Source organism: Bactrocera latifrons, unplaced genomic scaffold, assembly GCF_001853355.1.
Source record: "Bactrocera latifrons isolate USDA-ARS-PBARC rearing strain unplaced genomic scaffold, ASM185335v1 scaffold_7, whole genome shotgun sequence".
NCBI lineage: Eukaryota > Metazoa > Arthropoda > Insecta > Diptera > Tephritidae > Bactrocera > Bactrocera latifrons.
The window spans coordinates 2,124,089-2,146,405 of NW_017537378.1; the positions used below are offsets into that span (position 1 = coordinate 2,124,089).

The 22,317-nt window shown below is 34.5% G+C and overlaps 6 protein-coding genes across 10 annotated transcripts in view; 3 read left to right on the plus strand and 3 right to left on the minus strand.

Moving 5' to 3' along the window:
• LOC108975847 overlaps positions 1–8,030 on the plus strand; it is a 34,817-nt gene extending 26,787 nt beyond the window's left edge. For all 3 annotated transcript variants that reach the window (XM_018944605.1, XM_018944604.1, XM_018944607.1), the window contains exons 3-8: positions 66–283; positions 378–530; positions 2,483–2,612; positions 5,632–5,829; positions 6,708–7,405; positions 7,468–8,030. In XM_018944605.1, coding sequence (XP_018800150.1) covers positions 66–283; positions 378–530; positions 2,483–2,612; positions 5,632–5,829; positions 6,708–7,405; positions 7,468–7,935 — 1,865 coding nt within the window. In that variant the 3' untranslated portion in view covers positions 7,936–8,030. The remainder of the gene's footprint in view (positions 1–65; positions 284–377; positions 531–2,482; positions 2,613–5,631; positions 5,830–6,707; positions 7,406–7,467) is intronic.
• The window catches only part of LOC108975846 (mucin-17), a 57,676-nt gene extending 49,179 nt beyond the window's left edge, over positions 1–8,497 (minus strand). For both annotated transcript variants that reach the window (XM_018944602.1, XM_018944603.1), the window contains exon 1: positions 8,096–8,497. In XM_018944602.1, coding sequence (XP_018800147.1) covers positions 8,096–8,291 — 196 coding nt within the window. In that variant the 5' untranslated portion in view covers positions 8,292–8,497. The remainder of the gene's footprint in view (positions 1–8,095) is intronic.
• Positions 8,498–8,849: 352 nt separating this feature from the next.
• On the plus strand, positions 8,850–11,273 carry LOC108975922. Its single transcript, XM_018944762.1, has 5 exons — positions 8,850–9,213; positions 9,269–9,572; positions 9,643–10,245; positions 10,306–10,914; positions 10,987–11,273. The coding sequence occupies exons 1-5, from the start codon at positions 9,125–9,127 to the stop codon at positions 11,221–11,223; spliced, it is 1,842 nt and encodes a 613-aa protein (XP_018800307.1). The 5' UTR covers positions 8,850–9,124; the 3' UTR covers positions 11,224–11,273.
• LOC108975924 (exosome complex component CSL4) lies at positions 11,269–12,429 on the minus strand. The gene is made up of 3 exons (XM_018944764.1): positions 12,165–12,429; positions 11,858–12,106; positions 11,269–11,632 (listed from the first exon to the last, which is right to left on the minus strand). The coding sequence occupies exons 1-3, from the start codon at positions 12,348–12,350 to the stop codon at positions 11,417–11,419; spliced, it is 651 nt and encodes a 216-aa protein (XP_018800309.1). The 5' UTR covers positions 12,351–12,429; the 3' UTR covers positions 11,269–11,416.
• Positions 12,430–12,509: 80 nt separating this feature from the next.
• On the plus strand, positions 12,510–13,856 carry LOC108975923 (OTU domain-containing protein 6B). The gene is made up of 2 exons (XM_018944763.1): positions 12,510–12,662; positions 12,723–13,856. The coding sequence occupies exon 2, from the start codon at positions 12,737–12,739 to the stop codon at positions 13,676–13,678; it is 942 nt and encodes a 313-aa protein (XP_018800308.1). The 5' UTR covers positions 12,510–12,662; positions 12,723–12,736; the 3' UTR covers positions 13,679–13,856.
• A 2,751-nt stretch (positions 13,857–16,607) lies between these two features.
• Positions 16,608–20,630, minus strand: LOC108975785 (sugar transporter SWEET1). Of its 2 annotated transcripts, XM_018944508.1 has the most exons (4): positions 20,443–20,630; positions 19,688–20,290; positions 17,171–17,576; positions 16,608–17,096 (listed from the first exon to the last, which is right to left on the minus strand). In XM_018944508.1, exons 2-4 carry the CDS (start codon positions 19,855–19,857, stop codon positions 16,911–16,913), a joined length of 762 nt encoding a protein of 253 aa, XP_018800053.1. In that variant the 5' UTR covers positions 19,858–20,290; positions 20,443–20,630; the 3' UTR covers positions 16,608–16,910. The 2 variants fall into 2 exon arrangements, with proteins under 2 accessions (XP_018800053.1, XP_018800052.1); XM_018944507.1 differs by having other exon boundaries at positions 19,688–20,630.
• Between the last annotated feature and the right edge of the window lie 1,687 nt (positions 20,631–22,317).

The window sequence follows — 22,317 nt, forward strand, 5'->3', positions numbered from 1 at the left end:
ATTATTTAACTAAGTCTACAACAAAATTTGCCACAATCATAAATTAATGTAAAACTATTTTCTAGGTATACCGGCCGCCTATAGCTTCAATAATACGCGCCAATTTCTGGCCGGTTTGAACAGCATCAAGGTGAAAGATGGTGGTAATTCGTTTGTCGGCATTGTGCACGCCTCGGAATTGGTGCCATACGACAGCGCCGTCTTCATATCAACCGCAGCGATACCGCCGCACACCGAGCTGGTACAAGATGCCGCCATAACGCTGCTGAAGAAGCGCATTAGGGTTAGTAAGCGTGCAAAGTATTTTTTGGTTTTCGATTTTTTTTTTTTTTTTTTGATTTATTTACAAATTTCGTTGAATCGTTTGAATGCTACAGCTCTACCTCATCTGGTATGGTGAACGTTCGGCCAGTGAAAACGAGACACAAGAGGCTGTGGGCGGCATACTCGGCGAGGTGGCCATACGTTCGGGTGGCGAAGTACTGCATCTGGTGGGTAGCGAAAACTCGCAGGAGCTGGAGGGCAGAACGGTAAGCGCACATTTCTCTAACATAAACACACCGGGACTCACATGTGAGGCATTTCAGATAAGGAGCGCTTTTCCCACTCTCATTCGGCGGTCTAACATATGTACCGCTATGGAGTGTAGCGGGTAATTGATTGATTGATCGTAAACGAGTTAACAAATGTGCTGGCGTGTTTTTTGTTTTACTTTTCTACTTCTTGTCAAGCGGCGGTGCGCAAATTTAATTGCCACTTGTAATTATAATTGCTTATACAACGCTCGCCAGCCAACTAGCCGCTGCCGTGCTGCTGCGGCAGTACCTTAGTTGCTAAGTAGCGTAGTTTTTCTTTTCCAATTACAAAACAAGTACAAGTTTTCAAATGCAATATTTATTATAAACGTTGTAGTTGTTGTTGGCATTATGAATTTTATCGCGGTGCCTAGTGAAAATGGCTGAAAATCACAACTGAAAGCTAAAAACTTGTTTAAATGCTAAATACCACTGTTAGCCGTTAATAGCTCTACACATTGCCGGCAGCTTGCGGTTGCGGTTGGGGTTGCGCACTCCACTATCCAGTTATGCAGTTTTGATGGCAAGCGCGATATAGTCCAAGTCACTGGACTGTGGCAAATTTCACAATGAACTTTAATGAATTCCAAGCGGCAAGTAATTTCACAGGAGATGAATTTTTATTTTAAATTTGATGAAATTAATCAGAAATGGTACTGTTGAAGCTAAAATTCAAAATCTTTACTTAAAAACTAAACTCATCATCTAAAATGCTTGTGAATATCACAAGGGTGCGAAAACGAGGTTTAACCAACACAACACTGAATGTTGGCGGTGTAAACCTAGCATTAGGTCAAGCGTTATAAAAGCGAAATTTGAGGTAAAAACACTGGTAATTAAATACGTTGTCATTTGGAAAACCAACGCACCATGAAGTTGGTGGAAAACGCTTTAATTTGAAAGCGAGTGGCTGGCTACAAAACACAAGCATGCTTATACCCTGAACAGACTACATTAAACTTGCTATGTAGTTTGTGACATGCAGCAGGAAACTGGAAGGCGCTCGAAATCAGTGCCCATGACAATCGGGTGTAAATAACCGATGCATAACCGGATTTTTAACCGATCTAGAACTGTCAACTCAGTACCGCTCTTCAGAATTCCCGTGGCAATCGGGTACAAATAACCGATACATAACCGGATTTTTAACCGATCTAGAACTGTCAACTCAGCACCGTTCAACGAAATTACTTCATGATATCAACAACAATATGTACGCCAACTAGTCCCTGAGTTATCATTGCAAAACTTTGCAAACGTTCTTTTCTGCGTAAGAAAGCACATTTGTTGAAATCGCCGATATCGGCCCACTATAGTTGCCATTTAATATGAATTTTTGTTTAAGGTTCCGCCCCGAATAAAATTTTTTTAGATCGGATCCTATAGCTATAAATGGCATACAAACTAATCGCTCAAAATGATTTGTTTTTTTTTTGTGAGGGATATCATGGCGTCGGTAAAACAGACGTTAACTTTTTTTCTTGTTTTATATTGCATTGGCAAAGCGCAGAATATGATATTTGAACGCAAAAGCGTGGAAAAGGCGAACACTTACTACAAACACTATATGTACATATACATATATACATAAATGTATGAGTATAAAATGAAAACGAAATGAGTGCCATGGAAAATTTAAACTATTTAAAGTACTTTGTTTTGGCATACAATGGAAACCAGGTTACGGAACGTCAATAAAGTGAAGGGTGCCATCCATTAGCACGTGAACAAATCATACTGGTTGACAATTTTTAATAATCTTGACTTTCAGCGCATATTTTCGGTTTATTTTGAATAGTTTACAATTTAGTACTTCTTTATTACATATAATAGTATATATAAGAACAAAAACAATAAGAAATATAAATAACAACTTAAACAAATACTATTTATTTTCTCACATGCAGCTAACACTTGTTGCCGACGCCTATGTGGGCACACAGGAAGTGGATATACCGGTCGATACGACCCTTTCGAGCCTGCACGTCAAAATCGATGCACCCATGCGGGCAGCTACGCTGGAGACGCCCAACGGTGGTTAGTTCACACATACAACACATACACGCACATTTACACAAATTTGCACAACAACAACAATAACTAATTTATACAAAAATCAAACACTTTCAAGTTGACTAATATACGATACATACATATGTACCATATATTTAGAGAAGCAATCTATTGCAGCGCTTTAATTCCTTAAGCAATAACACTATGCGGCTACTAAAAACAGCACAATAAACATAAAACTTTATTTAAATAGCGTAACTCAATTTGTTTGTTATACTTTTATTGTGTCCTTGTCCTGTTTGTTCAAAATGTATAACTACTAATCTACACTTCCGGAAAACTGTAAACTGTGAATTGGAGCTTTAAATGAAAGCATTTCACCATAACAATGTTAAGCTTTAATGTAATCGGTATACATAATATACTGTTAAACTTATTAAATATACATATATACACATATTTATATTTATTGTAAAACATAAAAAAAATAAATAAATAAAAAACGGTAGTGTTAAGGAGTGCTGCCGAAATGAACATTTCGCTACACTGTGCGCCAGCTACACTAGTGTGCGTGTAAATTATAACATTGATTAACATTAGTCCTTAAGTGTGTTTATTATTTCGAGCTACATACCTTATTACCGTCAAATGTAAATATATCTATTTATTTACATATAACATATACAATCTAATTCATACTGAACTGTTTTATAATTTTTATATTTAGGTTCTAACGTTCTACTGTGTGTCATTACTGTTAAATGTGTCGAAATTAATAGAAACTATTATTATATGGTAGTATTTTATATCGTAGTACAAACCGTATAAATAAATAATATGCATATACATACATAGTACATTCATACGTACATACACAATTATATACCTATGTATAATATGCATAACGTAGAAAGCTACATTATATATTTTTATAAATGTTAAACGTATAATCTGTGTTTAGTTGCTTAAGTGAAAATAAAAAAAAATAAATATTACAATATTTCTATGTAAGTCATTAGTGAAATAATAATAAATGTTTTTTATTATAACCACTATATATTAGTTAAAGTACTTAAGAAATGCAAATTCTTCAAGTTTCCGCCGCTTTGTCTGTCAAACGTAAGTACAAAGTTTGTTTGTCTGTATGTTCGCAACAATGGGTTATGTACTTGCTCGTATGTTATAACTGCACATTGTATAGTATATAAATATTTTTGCACTTTGTCCATATAAACTCATAATATAACAATAATTACACACCCGATGTACTTTCCCATATACATACACATGTACATAGTAAATCAGTAAATTCACGCACACATATACACTAAATGTTTTAGATAAAAACATCACTCAATATGAAATATGTAGTATTTGTTTTACGCATATGACTCATCTCACATTATAAACCTTTTACACTGTATTAGTAAAGATTTTTTGTAATATTTGAATATTATTGAAAAAGATTATAAAATGATCTCCTTGTTATTAAACTGGTGTCGTGCGACGAAGAAACACGGATGATTTAATGATTTATTCTGGCAATATTTAATATAATAATAACAATGAATATAATTAATTATGTGTTTATCTGTCGCATAACCTGAAGACCCACTGCAAACATAATTAGGAGTTTCATATAGTATCATTAAGTTATAATTATAACGAACCGAAAACATAGCGTTGAAAATTGTTATTTTGTAAACTCATTTTGGTACTTAATCTCACAACAAATTTTTGAAACAAGTGTAAAAATTAATATTTTTACGATGCGTTACGACAAGTTGCGAGTACCCTAAATATAAAACGTTTAGTGCTGATTTAAACTTGAGCCTACATATAGCAGATAACATTGCTCTAATACAGAGGGTCCTTAGCTAATAATAAAGCAATTAATTTGAAAAAACTGCAATAATTTCAAATACTCCTTATTTTTATATGAGAAATCAAAAAACTTAATAAATTAAAACAAAACACAACAAAAAAAAATTTGGACAGATCATTTGTGTATTAAAGTGACGATATGTATAAACTGTAAAACTCCAACCACTATCATATAACGGATGTAGAAAAAAGTAGCATCCAATAGCGTCGATTACACAGAGTTGACTGCATTCACATAAATACATACATATGTATGATTGCATGCATGTGTGTGTACATATAAAAAATCAAGCTGACAGCAATTTCATTTGGTAAGACTAAATAAGAACTTTATCGTTTCTCATTTCTTTTGCGCTGCACTTTCAAAATAATTAATATACACGTAACAATATATAGGCATACATAATGCGGTAAGAACAAGGAATTATATACAATTAATGTAGACATATATAACTACGTAGTATATTGATTGGTACACCTTTAATGAATTAAGCTTCCCTTACCTTATTATAGTTAACAACTTCTTGTCATTATCCTTGAGCTTTATGTTTTTTTACAAGGTATACGCTTTGAATATGCTATTTTACATTATGATATTAGTTTTTATTGTTTTCATCTACTTTGAAATGTTTCATATATCACTGTTTATTTTGTCAAATATTCAAACAAAAAAAAGTTATAACACAAAACACACAAAAATTCTATTGAATCTGTTTTTGCTGTTTGAGAATTCACTAACAGCTGATTACCGCACATACACGCATATGTCAGTAACAGCTGACTCGTTAGTTGGAGTTGCCACATAAAACTTGTTGGTCTTATTGGATTTTTGTCATGAAATTTGAGATTTTAAATTCACTTTTTCCAATCATGCACATAATATAGCAATATATTACGTAAATACATTAAAAATGTGTTTCTAACAAATAGATTACGAAACAATAATTAATAAATAACAATTCATTGAATTCAATGTTTTAAATCAAATATAGTATATATATATATATTTTACTTCGCAATTCTATCATCTTCACATAAAATGACTATGAGATAACTGTAATAACTTTTAATTGATTGTTAATTTTTAACTGACTCACACTTTTGTAATCTTCGGATTATGTAACTGAAATTGTTTTAAATCTTTTCTTGCTCACAACAGATATTAACTTAAGAAAGCTTGTGAAGTTCAAGTCACTTGTTGTAACACTTGGAGCGGATGACAGTCGATTAGATGCTTACGTTCCCTTGAATAAACTACGTAAGGCCACTGTTTACAAATTGAAAATGGTTCCGGAATCCTTAAACGATGAGTACAGTGTATTCGTGCGCGCTGAACGTAAATCAGATATGTTCTTGGGTAAGTAACAACCAAATGTGAATAAATTTGTTTGTATGGAGCGTATGATACCCGTTACTCTTTTACGTACAAGGTTCAAAATTCGACTAAATTAAAAATAAGAAAGCAAACATTTGTGGAAGATTAGGAATCTATAAGTTTGAAAGGAGGTATTCGGTCGAACTGACGCTAGTGAATACACATATGTTCACGTCCATACATATGTATGTGTGCTAATTTAGTTTTGAAAGCTCGTCTGAGAAGAAGATTTGTGTGAATTTATGATAAGCTTATTATATTTCAATATGCAGTGATAACATATTCACCCAGTATTTACATGATTAAATGAGGACAGCGTGGAAATTTTGAAATAAAAGAGGAAATATAAGTATATTATATTGGAATTAATAAAAACAAAACAGTTTCTAAATAAATAAAACTGCAAAACAGTTTCTAAATAGCACACAGTTATTTTTACAGCGACGTCAATTTAAGTCCGATTGTATAAATCATTGTTTATTACATATACGAGTCTATAGGTGTTTCAAAATAAGCTAGAATTAAGCATTTTACAATGACGTAGTTTTGTTATTGTTTTTCAATTAGAAGAATCAAGAATTAGAGATAAGGATGCACGTAACTTCCATAAAAATACTTTAATACGTATGACTGAAATAAGTGGAATGCGCAAGTTCGATTTAAATATTATATATCAATGATTGCAATTAAAATAATTATAATTTAAGCTTATAACCTTGAAGCCAGTGAAAGCCAAACTTTTTCCTCATTGAGATATACCCCTTATACCATATATACATATCATTAACATCAGTAAAAAAACAGACGTATTGCTTTTAACTTGTTTTATAAGTTATACTTTATGATGTCATACTTTTCAGATGATCTCATTAAACGCTTCGATATGTATTTGCTGGGGGATCGAAATACCTATCCTGTAAGTTCATATGGATCGCGCTTGTTTACTTTATCGGAAACCTTCCCTGGGAAAACTCTAAGAACACACAGTGATTTACGTTTTAGTAGCAATGTAGAACTACAAACAGCATCAGCTGAAACACCAATAATAGGTAATTCGGATGTAACATTTCCAAAGGATGAAGTGGAAACATTCTCTGACAACGAAATACAAAGTAGTCGACCGATCATACCAATAAACAATACGGGAATGCCTACATCAGTCGTTAATGTAGATTATAAATATAACGGTGTGCCCCGTGGAACAACAGCCACTTTATTGCAACCCGACGCAACTAAAATCGAAATGGGCCTACAATCGCAACTACTTCTGGCTCCAGGCATGATGGGAACGCTGGAATTTGAGGTGACTAATACCCGTACCGAAGCAGTATATCACAACATACAGGTGATTGACGAAAGACGTTTTCTTTTACGTCTCAATCCGCAAAGCCTATTTTTGCATGCTGGTGAAATAGCCAAAGTTGTCGTAACCGTTTTAATACCGAATGGCACCCCTCAAGGAACCACGGATAAAATTACATTCACCTGTCATGGTGGCGGTGTGGCTACTCTATCTCTCAACTTGAAAGTGGTCAGCTCAACTACAATTGACTTGCAGGTATATATATTAGATATAAATATATAGAATACAATATTCAAAGCATTATACTTTTCGTACAGGATACGACAGCACCATCTATTTCGTGGACTTTTGGCAGTCGCTGTGATAACGTTAATGCACAGTCAACTGATTGCGCGGAACGCTTCTGGACACTAGACATAACCGCCCAAGATTGGCAGTCAGGCATATTACGTTTGCAGACTGTGCCTTCTAGTGGACTACTGTACCGGAATAGCTACACGGTTGCCTCTACAGAACCCTTGAAAGCTACGTATATAGCAACGTGTTGCGAACCGAAAGTGGCACTTACAGCATTCGATGTCACGGGCAATCAACGTTCATACAACGTAGATGTACGCGATCTTGTGCTCACTGAAGCTTCTATAGCTGCAATAGTGTTAGGCGCATTGCTGCTGCTTCTTTTAATAATTCTCTTAATTTGGGCAATTGTTTGGTGTTGTCGGAGACGTCAAGTTTCATTGGATCTGCCCACGTACCGCTCTCACTCCACACGTAGTATGGAGTAAAAATCAGAAAGTCGTTGAAGTTAATTTAAAATGTACATACATATGTTTATATCCACTTTTAATCGAAATAAAGAAACAACTTTAGATGTCGTAAACGTATTGTATTGGTATCCCATTATGCGCAACAAGTGCTAATGTTTAAGGTAAAGAAAACACTTACCTCGACTAATAGCCACCGGCGGTAATAGCAAAGGCTTATTAGGAAAGTCATCAAATGTTAGACCCGTAACAGACGCACTTAAAAGTGGGTTTTTTACAACAGCATTGGCTGTCGGAATTGTAGTCAACCCTGGACCATCTGCCACAGCAGACGCAGTGGTTGGACGTGACGTGTCACCTTTCTGCTTCTCTGACATTCTTCACTGTTGCTGCCAAACCAGCTATTAATTCACCAATACTAATATTTTAAATACTTTTACACACTTTTGTACAATGTTTAGAAGGGAAGGATCGAAAATTCAACGCTAAATTGTAACTAAACCACCAAAAAAACAATAAACTGAAGGTATTTATGAACTGCCAAAATCTTCCGTATGAAGTGCAAAATAGCAATAGTCAAACGAATTAGTATTAGGTTAAAGGGGTGTAAGGGATGTAAATGCATTATTAGAGAGAGGCGAGACGGTAACTTTTTCACTGACAGTTTGGTAAATTGATAAGCCTACAATTGTCAAAACGATAAATAACAAACTACCTTAGCGGTGAAGTGAAGCCGTACTATTGGCAATATTTATACTCTAAACCCGTTTTATTCCTTAAATTATAAAATTTATTTCGAAAAATTACGATTGATCAGGGGATTTGATAAATATTAAAGAAAAGAGTACGGACACTTATATGTAAAAAAAAAAACTTAATGAAAGTTTTAATATTTCTATTTTACTGGCCTTTTCCTTTCATTTCAAAATTTTGTGTAATTACCAAATGTCAACGAGTTAAAAAGATATACAAAAAATAAAAATAAAAAATATTAAAGAATATAAATAATTCCTAATTCATATCGGAGTACCAGCTGATTAACCCAACGTGTTTTAAATAGAACTGCAACTAACTTCAGGATTCTTATGTACATATTAACGCGAATTATAAAAATTATTATTTATGCAGAGATAAATTTATGCTTCTAGCTTTTCTAATTGCAAAACATTAGAATATAATAAAAAAAGTAACATAGAATAAATTTTGTGCAATGGAGGTCGTTCAGGAATTACAGGAGCGCGCTTTGCCGGTTTACGAACAATTGAAAAGATACAATATCTGTGACGATTCTGAAATCAGGTAAACACACAATAAAATTTCAATTCCTTAATTTCAATTAAAATGTTACTTATAGTAATTACAAACAGAAAAGGGAATCCTTCGCACTACAGCTTACACAAAAGAGTGTTAACAGTCGTACTTATGTGGAATATATTATACTTGAACGTAAGATGTATCGCTTGGTTGAGCGCAAGGAAGCCAGCTTTAAAACTGAGGTGCGAGGTCTGAAGAATAACCTTATAAATCACATTACAAAATTGTATCGGGAGTGTCTTCAAAAATTTCCGGAGGCTGAAGGCTTGTGGAATCACTTCATAGAGTTCAGCAAACATTCGAATCCAGCACAAGTACTTGGCATCTATGAAAAAATGCTCACTGTAAGATTGAAATTTTTAAATAATAGGAGTATATTGTTATTTTTACTCTACTTTATTTTCTTTCCTTTAGTATCATGGATCTAATGAAAAAAACTGGGTGGAAGCAGCATTATGGGCTTTCAGCAATGATAGCGAAAGTTTTATATGGCAAGACATTTGTACAAGAGGATTACAGCGACACCCTAATGAAGAGATACTTACCAAAACATTATTTGATTTATTAGTGTTTGTTGCACATAAACGATTTGAAGCTGGCCAGAGACTCGATTACGAGAGCGCCTTAAGACAAGCAGAATGTGTATATAGAAATAGTCGCACAACTATAACTAATTTGCAATTTTTTATTGGTTTGGTGCGGCGTTGTGAAGAACCTCCATTTATTAACATTACAGCACCCTTACAATTAAAAATTATTGAAGATCTGGTGGAACGTTATCCATCGCAAGAAAAATTGTGGGATTTTTTGGCACAACGGGAGTTGCGCGGATTTGGACTGAGTGATTTAAAGGAACATGCTAAAAGAAATGAACACAGCAACAATGATGCTTCAGAAATTGATAATCTGGACTCTGCTGACAATGGTTCATATTTGACAATGCCGGTGTTCAAAGATCGCACAATGGGACAACGTATTGAATTATGCGCTAAGGTATACGAAACAGCCTTAAAAACGGTATGTAATGGTTCTAACAAGATCTATATGGTTTTATAATAAAGTACTTTTCTCATGCAGTTAAAAACCCGAACAATCTGTCACGATTACATTAGCGCAATGTTGATTATAAATGAAAATAATGAAACAGATTTGAAAACAAAACGGAAATACTTGGCGATGGCTCTAAAAATGGGTCACGAATCTGGTCTAATGAGTGAGGAGCATTATTGTGTATTTTTGCGTTTATTAATCGTGACTGAAACCGGAAGGAAAATCGCTGAGTCCATTCTAAGTGAAGTGTGTTCTGCATACAAATCAGTAAAATTGTACGAGGTATGGCTTTCGTACTATATAAGTCAAAACGACTCAGACATGGTTGAAAAAATTCATGCCAAAGCAGTGAAGGACCTAGGAGATAAATCTGGACCAATATTTGAGTTAGCTATTCAATACTTCAAAACACGATATGATGAAGACCGGTCGACCCTTGATCGATTATACCGTGATGCTATTAAAATGACTAATCCAAAATTTGGCATATTTCGTGCTCAATACCTGGAGTTTTGCATGATCAATTCTCCTTTCGACAAAGTGCGCAAAGAATATGACCATTTAAGTCAATTGCCGCCACCCTGTCTAAAATTGCATGAAAAAATGGCTGAATTGGAATCCCAAGTTATTTTAAGGGTAAGGTGTAAACTGTGGCTGTGACTATAAAATTCAAAAATTAATCCAATAACGCCCTATTTTTGCTTTCAGACTAAAAAGGACACTGAGCGCCGGCGACAGGTGTATGAGAACATGGTATTACAGTTCGGTAAGGAAAACACATCGGTTTGGATGGAATATGTGCGTTTTGAATGTTCATTTGGTGACAAAAATCGTGTAGCACACATTCATGATCGAGCGAAGGCGACCTTAAACGAGAATTTAGTATACCCCTTCCAAATGGAATATGATTTAAAGAAGGAAAATTTCAAAGCCGAAGTTGATTAAGTCATGTTTACGTACACAAAATAAAATAACACTTAAAATAACCTATTTAATGTACAAAATGTTTCACATTATATTTGGAATTTAAATTTCTGCACCACAGCAGGTTGGATAAAAATCAAAACCAATCATAATTTTTTTTTTTATATTAGCAGATTTTTGTACTAAAATTACGAAGAAAATTTTCATTTATCTCCTAAGTTAACTTCTCGGTTTTTAAAGAACTTTCTGCGACAATTTTCGCTACCTTCCGTGGTTCTTTTACTAGCGTATTTGGGCACTGCATTTCTGTCCAACTGACAGGTACCATTGGTGGACCATTCGCCCCGCTCTCGCTAGACGTCGCAACTACTACACCCAATTCGTTTTCAGCAGTACTTAATTGGTAACACGACAGCTCAGTTTGAGGTAACTATAAAAGATGTACATAGTTAATTTACTGTAAAAAATTATTAATATATGTGACCTGGTCTACGGAAAGGGGGCTTAGGTGTCAAAAATTCCAAAAAAATCAATTTTTACTTTTTAGTTGATTCGGATGGAAGATGAGATTTTTAACAGCTGTTTCCCAGAAAACTAGTTTTCGCACATTAGCTCCCTTTTCGTAGACCAGGTCACATATATAAAATTAAATTACCACTCGAGCTAGTATCACATCGCCTGGACGGAATGATTTATACATTTCAACTCTATCCTTTTCACTAGCACGTACATCTTCTTTACGTACTATTCCTCGATAGGTACGTTCAAGTATGTGATCCCCAATACATATTATGGAGCATTTGGCAAAACGTTGATTTACTTGTAGAACACGCGCTGTTATTACATCGCCCGCAACTGGAACAATAGTCTGGCTACCAGCACACTTAACTTCTATGTATTTACACTAATTGCGTGAATTTAATAAATTATTAATATTATTAGAACATATTTAGAGTGAGTACCTTATCTTTCTCTTTAACTTGCACGCTTCCAGCCAATGTAGCATAAATATAACCGCCACGTTCATAGGTTCCTTGACCAGCCACAGTAGTCTCTTCCGAAATGCATAAGCGTTGCCCAGGTAGACACAGGATAGCCTCAGCATTATCCGAATTAATCGATTTTTCGTTATTTGAATCAATTTCCATTGTTTCCTTTAATTTGTTTATTTAAAACTCAAATTATAAGACTTTTATATATAAACACGCCGCACAGCTGTTTGAAATGGTCGGCAAGGCAGCGTTTTAAATTACCACATTGCCAACTCACAATTGTTCTACAATAAAATAAGCATTTAGGTTGGGTGTTCGGAAACTTTTGACATTAAAAAATAATTATTGCAAGCTTTTAATTGATTAATAGTAAGTTTGTTTATTGTACATCTTATCTGAAAATAATTTGGCAGAAATCAACAAATTGGAACAAAAAGGCTGAATCGAAAGTCTCCAACATCGCGTACTGTATGTGCATATCCACAATAGTATTTATATCTACATTAATTTTACTTTATCTTTTTAAAGTCATTATATATACAATGGTAGAAGTAAATGCTGAATCTGAGATGTCTGAAGCCTTGTCAGGCATAGTGATGGATGATGTACTTAGTAGGCATCGCCGAGAACGAAAAGATTTGCAGGCTAAAATACAAGCCTTAAAAAAGTCTGCACCCAAGAATGATAAAAAAAAGCGCAAAGAGATAATGGAGGAGGTTGCTCGTATAGAGAGTGACTTGGAGAAAAAGCAAGCCTCTGAATTAGTCGAGGTAGAAAAGGAACAACAAATAAAAAACCAAAATGAACACCAAGACGAGAATACAAATGGGAAACAACAAAACTTCGATGACGCATTGTGTAATGGTGATGATGATGAAGAAGATGCCACTGGGACTACCCAACGTGTTACTAAAGCACAAAAACGACGTGATAAGAAAGCGCGTGAAGCCCGACAAAGAGAGGAAGATATTCGGATTGCTGCTGAGGATGCAAAGTCCGCACCAAAAGCTATCGAAAGGCGTGCTATACAATCGAAACTGTTAGAACGACAATTAACACTACATTATATTCCTTCCGATGGCAATTGCCTCTACAATGCGGTACGGCATCAGCTAGCTCAAAAAGGGTTACCTACATACAGCGTGCAAGAACTACGCAAGGAAACTGCTAACTATATACGCGCTCATAAAGATTCATTGATTTGTTATATGACTAATCCAAAAACTGGCTTTTTGCTTACTGATGCAGAATTTGAAAACTACTGCGAACTATTGCATACTACACCAGCTTGGGGAGGACAAATTGAACTAAAAGCCTTATCCTCCATACTTAAAGTACCCATTGAAGTGCTACAGGCAGAAGGACCACCGACTGTACAAGGGGCTGACGAATTTGCTGGGCCTAGTCTATTAATAACGTACCACCGCCATATGTACAGTCTGGGTGAACATTACAATTCTTCTGTGCCAATCGTACAAGTCTGAAACCCTAAAACTAATGAGTGAAATTAATTATCATTTCCCTTTATTTGTAAAACAAAAAATTATCATTACTACTAAGAAATACTTAAAATGTTCTAATAAATCCGATTTTTCCTAGTTTGCCCATGCTGAAACCTCAAAATAATCTGTAAATAATTAAAAAGTCAGCAAAATATTTTTATGTACAACTCAAATTTACATAATAAAAACATTTATTTTACTTTAAATGTTTAATAAGTTGTTAATAAAATTAACGATTTGCTTTAAGTATATTTTGAAGATTTGTTTTATTGTCAAAAACTATTATTAATAAAAAATATTTTGCTTTTAGTGCAAATTTGGAATAAAGCATATTAAGTAGAATGTGCCACAGCAATTAGATTGCTACAAACAAATTATTGTAGTTTGTGCCATTTATGTATCCACTCAAAATCAGCATTGACTAAATAGTAAACAAAAACAGAAAATAACGGAAAATTTTGGAAGTACATTACAACTCTGGTACAAGAGCAAAAAATTCAATGCAGAATTATTTTTTTTTCAATGGTATGTATATACCACATATTTATTTTTGTTTTTCCAAGCAAGGAGTAAATGACCAAAAGTGTTTATGGAAAATAAACTTTGGTTTGTAATCCATGAATTTTTATCGGACACATGTAGGGTATATAATTTGATTAGAGGTCGAGTGGTCGAATATATGATAACGATATCGCGTTGTCACAATAAGTTTTATAAGGGGCTAAAGATAATTTGTATCAACTATGTACATAGGTATGTATGGATATGTAACAGATGGCTAGTGATACAAACCGCCTGTTATAAAAAATATAGAATCAACTTGTAGAATTTGTATTTCATAAAAAATATGCACACTCACGTACAGTAAGGGTTTTTTTTTTAATTAATATTGAATAAATACGATTACAGCAAGGCTTATCAATGTTCAAACTTTGTAAATCATGTTTCTTTAAGTTATTACGTACGCACTTTTTAGGGTTAATCCTTAAAACTTTCAACTCATTGCGGTTACTTTTGAGACAAGTGATCGGAACGGAAACGGATTGACCTTATAATCATAGATATGTCCTAACTAAGGAAGAGGGTCGGTGGTCTCCAGATATACTTAACTTTTAGAGTATAGTTGCAGTCAATTAGTTGGCATTAATGCAAAAAGCATCCGAGTCTAGTTCAGGAGTGCTCAATATCTGAGCTGTCTGTGGATATCCAGCCTAACGCAGAGTATGTACATTGTGTCACTCATAATTTAAATTTGTCGATAAATGAACCGCTGGCAGTTGCGTGGAAATACAGATTTTAGATAGATGGTCCAGTAAGGACGATTCGATATATGCAATAAAACCTCGTTATCAAAGCATTACCAGAAATAGTTCTAAAGAGTCCTAAATAAAGAGTGTAGTGAAGTAGAGTATTAAAATAAAAATGGAAAATTTCGACTTCGTGTTGCTTTGAGAAATTGTTACCGTCCTGCTATATGGTATAGAGGCTGGGACGACGATCTCGTCTGATGAGTCGACGTTCCGAGTTTTCGAGAGAAAGATTCTATAGAACGGTAAGTTGTATGAGATTGACATAGTTCAGCGAATTAAGAGACAGCGACTACGTTGGCTAGGTCATGTCGTACATATGGACAAAAACACTACAGTTGTGGAAGTATTCGACGCAATACCCGCTCCACTCCGTTGAAAAGACCAGGTGAAGAAGAACCTGGCGCCACGTTGAGTAAGAAGAAATGATTGGCCCGCTGTTGTTAACTCGGCTATAACAAGTAAAGAAGAAGTCCTGTTTACCTGACCATGGAAAAACCGACTAAAGCAGTAATGATGTACAATCGACTGGCTGGTAAATCCGGAGGTTGCAAGGCAGCATTTGAAGTAATGCTTGAGCTCACACCACCGCATGAAAAAGTTAAGTGACAGCATTACTAAAAGGGTAAACTTTACCAATAAGTGCAAGGTTACGCTTAGCGGCAAGGCTGAAATGATTTCACTATTAAGCTACTGCTTAGGGATAGTATAATCAAGTGGTACACCGAAGACTCCAAAACATTGGACGAACGTATAACCATACCTAGCGATAGTCAAGCGACACTTAAAGCAATCTCTGTTTATAAGATGAAATCGCTACTAGTGCAGGAGTGTAGAGGACGGCTGAATAGCCTAGCGGAACGTAACCAAGTACACCTTATCTGGGAGCCCGGTCACAAAGGAACTGAACTGGCTGATGAGCTCGCCCGCTCCACAGCATCCACTAATATGATAGGACCTGAACCCTTCATTGCGATGGGTTTCCATACTATAAAAAAGCTGTTCCGCAAGGAAGAAAGAGTAGGCAGAGAGAGAGAGAGTTATTGCCAACAACTCCAAAGCATGCGCCATGCCAAGTCGCTAATGGGGGTTATAACTTTTTAACAGGTTTTAATATGTAATCAACCTTTCTAGTGACAAATTAAGACTACTTGTCGCATTATACACTGGCCACTGCAAGCTGGAGAAGTACTTATACAGCAGCGGCCTGTCTTGTGTTTGTGCTAATTGTCTACATAACAGTATGCAGACGCATGACTTGGTTCCATGTTTCCAAATAAGGATAACATCGCTTCACTAGCACCCAGCAGTACCATATATTGGACTGGTGCTAGGTCTTTGTGATTTAGGAGAGTGCACAATAGACCTAAGGTCGCGATGCAATCCTCGTGTATCTAATCTAATTCCTCCTTATATCGATTGTTGCTACAAAGCGGTAAGCTAACTCAAAAGGGGTTACATACGTATAGCGTGCAAGAACTGCGCAGCCCTTAAACCTCGAAATAATCGACAAATAATTAAAAAATCAAGCAAAATATGTTTTTATTTACAAACCAAATTTACATAATAAAAACATTTGTTATTTTACATTAAAATACTTAATAAGTTTAACGATTTACTTTAAGTGTATTTGGAAGATTTGTATTATTGTCAAAAATTGCAATCGACGTGTATAAATTTATTAATAAATTGTTTGCGCTTGGTGCAAATTTAGAATAATGCGTAATGCATGTTAAGTAGAATGTGCTATAGCAATTAGATTGTTGAAAGCACAAGCATATTATTGTAAACTAATTTAGATATTTATATCTATTTAAAGAAGAAATTTTCAATATCCCCTTCACTTATTTACTTCAGCGACATCAATGTGTAGGCGCAGGCACAGCCTCCGTTACACAGGCATGTAATCAATTCTTCTTCTTGCTACCAACACTAGTTTTCGACGGGCTTGACGTTTTGCCTTGGGATGTTTTGTGTTCCAATGTGGATGGCGAATGCTTTACTGAAGGCTCCGACACTGAGGGAGAGCTCGGGTAAATGACGAATAACGATAACTGTATAGCGCTCAACGCGAATAAGAATAAATTTTGATACTGAAAGGTAAGAACATAAAATTTTCGATGTTAATTACAGTAATAATGAAAGGTAAATAATAAATTAATCTTACAGCCATCATGAAATTATGAATAGAAATTCCGTACAACGCCCACGACGCAGCTACTAGTGTGCCAGTGAATATAATTGGGAAAGGCATACCCTCTGTACTCTTCTTTTCAATAATTTTATTGAGTTGCAATAGTGGCGATCCAACTAAAAATACTAATATCCCAGTGATGAGCATACCAAAACGGAATTCGATTTTTTTCGGATTTTCAATAGTCGCATACGCTAAACAGACAACTGTAAAAGCTGCAGCAATACCAATTTTCGACAATATTTCCCCTTTAAGTTCATTCGAAGCGTACCAATAGAATACACCCAAGAAAACGGCGCTGAGGGCAAGGCCGAGAAGATTAACATTAATAGTGGCAGAATCGCCCATCAATGTGCCCATCTTTATAGTCAAAATCGAACTGCAATTAATAATTATAAATCATCATATTAGTAAATGCGTATTACAAAATAAATTTAATTCAATGTAATTTTTTTTTATTAATATTTGAATGCAAACTATTACTTTTCGCAGACACGTTTATTATTACAGTTATAATAGGGACAAAATAGTATATTTTTATCCTTGGTGGTTTTCCTGCAAGGAGCATAGATTGTGTGCGGAACCGGAAATACACCTAAACCTAATCAAATTTACTAGTGATACAAACCGGCTGTCATAGAAATATAGAATCAACAGGTAGATTTTGTCTGGTGGGTAGATATGTATGTATGTATGTATGTCTCCTAAATAAATATGCATACCCTTGTACAGCATTCAGTTTTGTACTCTTGTAACATGTTGCTTCAAAGTGTAATAGTTTTGATCACCTAATGGTTGTAAGTATCACATCAAAATAATCGACCACGCCCACATATCGTCTTTAATCGAAAACATATAAAGTGTCATAACTAAGCACTAAATTAATTCTAATTTTCTTCTAATTGTATCGCAGTAGCAAGGAGCATCTGTGGGAAAAATTTTTTAAAAAGTGGGCGTGTATAGTTTATTGTATTATGTCCAATAAGTTTATTGTATATATATGTATATATCTCCTCAACCACTAAAGCTACAACAAAAAAAAGTCGCCTACGGAAAATATTATAAGAACTCCTGCCGACAGTGGGAAAATGGATAGAATCGGATAATAGGGTTATCATATAACGGTATAGTTAAAATATACTAAAAGAGCGATAAATCGAGAGCTTTAAAGGAGCCAGGCTATAAATTGCCCTATGAACGTGGCACCGTCAACTTTTAGATGAAATCACATATCTCGGAGTCCCGCCCAACTGATTTCAAGCAAATTTGGTACGTGACATTCTTAATTCACAGGGACTACAACAATGCCTGCTTCGCATATAACACAAGTTTATATTCAATTTGAGACTTTCAATTTCCAGTATAAAAATAAAGAATAAATTACTATTTCAGGATAAAGTTTTGCATTATTGCATTTGAGGTATGCTACTTATGACCTAAAATTGCCTTTATAGAACCAAAAGTGCTCAATTCATTAGGCACAGGATATGTGGACCCAGTGAATTTTTACCGAAAATATTGGACAATGTGTGAGATATATAAATCAAATTCAGAGAGAATCCTTTCCTGTCAGTCGCATATCTGTGTGTCAAAAATGGATTGAATCGGGTCAACATTTCCTTTATCCCCCAAATACCTAATAATTTTTATAAAGAATTTCAAACTCTCGGGTAATTTTATATCGCATACATATGTATATCAGCCAATATGTAAGTTATTTTAATAAAATTGAGAGAATGAATAAAATTGAATGAAAACCCTCATTCTATCTATGTATGTACATATATGGCTTATCAGTGCTCAAAGATTGCAAATCAAGTTGCATTAGGTTATTACGTAAGCATTTTTTAGGGTTAATCCTTAAAACTTCCAACGGATTGTGATTACTTTAGAGATAAATGATCGGAACGGAATCGTATAATCAGAGTATTAATCATGGATATGTCCAAACTAAGAAAGAAGGTCGGTAATCTGCCATTAATCTTAAGTTTTATGTTATTTTATTTAAATTTTTGTACTCCATTTAAAAATGGAATGGAGCCTAACTCAACAAACTGATATACTGATATACTGATAACTTCTGATATCTAACTCCATGTAACTAAATTTGTAAGTACATAGTCTGCTCCAATCTTTAGTAAATATAATAATATATTTGTAAATACATACATACATACATATGTACGTGTACATAGCCATACATATTTGTTTACGATGTCCGGCCCTAAGGTACACAGTTTATTTCCTTACTATTACGACACAATCACAATTTCACCGGTAACAACAAGCACTTGCGTTTATGCACTTATGCACAATAGCACACACATACATACATGCTTGTTGTTTTTCTATTCCATTTGGCTTCCTACGACTGACCATACAAATCAAGGCAACGCAGCATGAAGCCTCAATGATATACATAAGTACTCCTACTCTACTATTGCAATGTTTATGAACTAACAATATAACCTTTTCACCTGTAATACTTACAGTACGACACCACCGAGAAATGGTTCTGGAGGATATCCATCACTACGCCCCCTTTTGCGTATGTCATTTAAAAAAATTACACCGGACAGAAATTGTAAAGTTGTAATCGTTCCGGCAATATTTGCTAGTGCATGACTATAAGGAGCCAATATATTGCTTAGTGCTTCCATACTTCTTGTTGTTGTTTGGCGTTCTGTTACTCAAAATTCAATATCCTTGTTAACGAAGCTTTTTTCTTCTTATTGCACAGAAATTAATGCAGTTGTGGAAGCTCTACTAAATTTCTGCACCGCTCTCACGATTTCTCAAAAAACTTAAAAACTCTCTTCCCACTTTGTTCGTATTTTTATGCAAATGTCAAGTTCAAGAGCACTTCCGCCGCCGGCACACTGCACTGTTATTTAACACGTCCTCCTGTCAATTCAATTTTACTCATACACACCCTCACCGTAAGTTTGTTTTTGTTGTTTTTTCGATATGATAAAAATGTGCGCTTCGCCGAACACTTGATATTTTGTTGTTTTATTTCGATTATTGTCCCGATTTTCCACTTTACTTCGCCACTCTTAATGGACTTGATTTAATTGCTTTTATTTAGTACACCTGAAATTTTGTTTAAAATTTTTATCTTTTTATAAAAATTGTCATTAATTGTTCAATGTCATTCCTGTTCAATATGAACAAATATAAATCGCTTATTAAGTTCAAGTGGTAGAGATACAGTATTTTTCTTTTTAGTCACATGCTTTACGTACAATGAACCAATTATTGCTTTGTAGTATTTTATTCTAATCTCATTTTGTGCAAGTACTAATGATATTATGTAAAAAAAAGTGCCTTTATTCAGAAAAAAAATCATGAACAAAAACACGTTGAATGCACAGAACGAAAACACGACGTTTCTACTCGAATGTGGGCCACCTTCTGAGCTATCAAATGTGACTGTAGCTACTACACTAGTCGATTAAATTCATGCTTGCTAAAACTTGAAACGACAACAAACGACAAAAACTATAAACGCCGGGAGATAGACAGCTTGATACGTCGTTTGCTATAGAGAACAGTACATGTGCATTTATGTAAATGTATATATGTAACACATATTCTGAAAGTAGATATGGGCATTTCCACCAGAAGGATCACCAAAGGCAAAATTTTAAAAATTATTAAAATTGCATTATCTTTGGATATTTTCATAAGAAAATAAACAAATTTAATGCATATAAATTTTAATTTTATTCGTAACCCCTTTCAAAATATATGTACATAGACAAGCCATGTCGGCAGGAACTTCTTGTCTCATTACGATATTTCTTTCTATTGGATTTTTTTTTTTTTATAAAGAAGCATATTACGAATTAACTTTTGCTCTCTGTAAAACTTTTCTAGTGGCAAAAAATGCATAACAAAGTATGTGATTGCAAATAACTGTAAGTTTTTGCACTTTTGTTGTCATATATTTCAATGCCCCGTGTGATATCAAAAACAAGAAAAAAAGTTAACTTTTAACTTTTTTTTTTTAACTTTAACTTTTAACTTTTTTAACCCCTTCACAGGTGCATTTATGTTTGTAACTACGTGTTCAGTTTGTATGGAAGCTATATGCTATAGTAATCCGATCTGAACAATTTTTTCGGAGATTACATTGTTGCTTTAGAAAATAATCTATACCAAATTTCGTGAATACGAGTATATCTTGTTAAATGTGAAAGTTTTCCATATAAGAACTTGATTCCGATCGTTCAGTTTGTATGGCAGCTATATGTTATAGTGGTCCGATATCGGCAGTTCCGACAAATGAGCAGCTTCTTGAAGAGAAAATAATGTTTGCAAAATTTCAAAACGATATCTTAAAAACTAAGGGACTAGTTCGTATATATACAGATAGACAGGAAGACGGACATGGCTAAATCGACTCAGCTCAATATATACATATATCATTTATATATATAATATACTAAACTTTATAGGGTCTCCTCCCGATTCCTTCTGGGTGTTACAAACTTCGTGACAAACTTAATATACCCTGTTCAGGGTATAATAACACATGTTACCCTTCGGTCAAAAATATAAGCAGAAAATATTGAGTAATAAAATTTCTTTTTTTATGATTCAAATAAAAAAAAATTTTATATCAGAAGATTTGTGAATTTGGTAACATTTTTTGTTTTACAAATTTATTTAAGTATAGATAGATACATAAATGGTACGGAGGTAGAGTGGCGACACACTTAGCACTTTAGGAGTCTCATTGTGATACCACCGCGACTAAATCCCTCACCCTATTGGCTCATCTTTGAGCCATCCCGTACCTCTGATGAAGTTCATTAGTATAAATAGTATTAGTTTTATCTGTGCAACTTCCAAGACGCCGCCACGAAACTCCCCATCGGTACTTGCTAATCTTTTTCTACTAGAGTTCTTATATCATTCCTTTTAAATTTCAATAGTATAGTATAGTAGGTATGTGCGGCATGTAAACCTTTTGCAGGTTTGTCGTGAAATAGGATGTTAGAACCACTAATAGATCAAATCATAATTTTAAAGGCATCAATGCGCCATGTTCCAAAGTCAGTAACATTTCCTCTCAGAATTGAAATCGGCGTTTGAGTTATTACCCGCAAAAACAC

Excerpts from the sequence above, each read along its gene's own strand:
- LOC108975922 (XM_018944762.1), top strand. The coding sequence starts at position 9,125 with ATGGAGGTCGTTCAGGAATTACAGGAGCGCGCTTTGCCGGTTTACGAA. Across the intron at positions 9,214-9,268 it reads TGTGACGATTCTGAAATCAG|TAATTACAAACAGAAAAGGG; the intron begins GTAAACACACAA and ends TGTTACTTATAG. Across the intron at positions 10,246-10,305 it reads ACGAAACAGCCTTAAAAACG|TTAAAAACCCGAACAATCTG; the intron begins GTATGTAATGGT and ends TTTCTCATGCAG.
- LOC108975785 (XM_018944508.1), bottom strand. The coding sequence starts at position 19,857 with ATGGAAGCACTAAGCAATATATTGGCTCCTTATAGTCATGCACTAGCA. Across the intron at positions 17,577-19,687 it reads TTTCTCGGTGGTGTCGTACT|TTCGATTTTGACTATAAAGA; the intron begins GTAAGTATTACA and ends TATTAATTGCAG. Across the intron at positions 17,097-17,170 it reads TTCATAATTTCATGATGGCT|TATCAAAATTTATTCTTATT; the intron begins GTAAGATTAATT and ends CTTACCTTTCAG.
- LOC108975923 (XM_018944763.1), top strand. The coding sequence starts at position 12,737 with ATGGTAGAAGTAAATGCTGAATCTGAGATGTCTGAAGCCTTGTCAGGC.
- LOC108975924 (XM_018944764.1), bottom strand. The coding sequence starts at position 12,350 with ATGGAAATTGATTCAAATAACGAAAAATCGATTAATTCGGATAATGCT. Across the intron at positions 12,107-12,164 it reads AAGTTAAAGAGAAAGATAAG|TGTAAATACATAGAAGTTAA; the intron begins GTACTCACTCTA and ends TCACGCAATTAG. Across the intron at positions 11,633-11,857 it reads ATGTGATACTAGCTCGAGTG|TTACCTCAAACTGAGCTGTC; the intron begins GTAATTTAATTT and ends CATCTTTTATAG.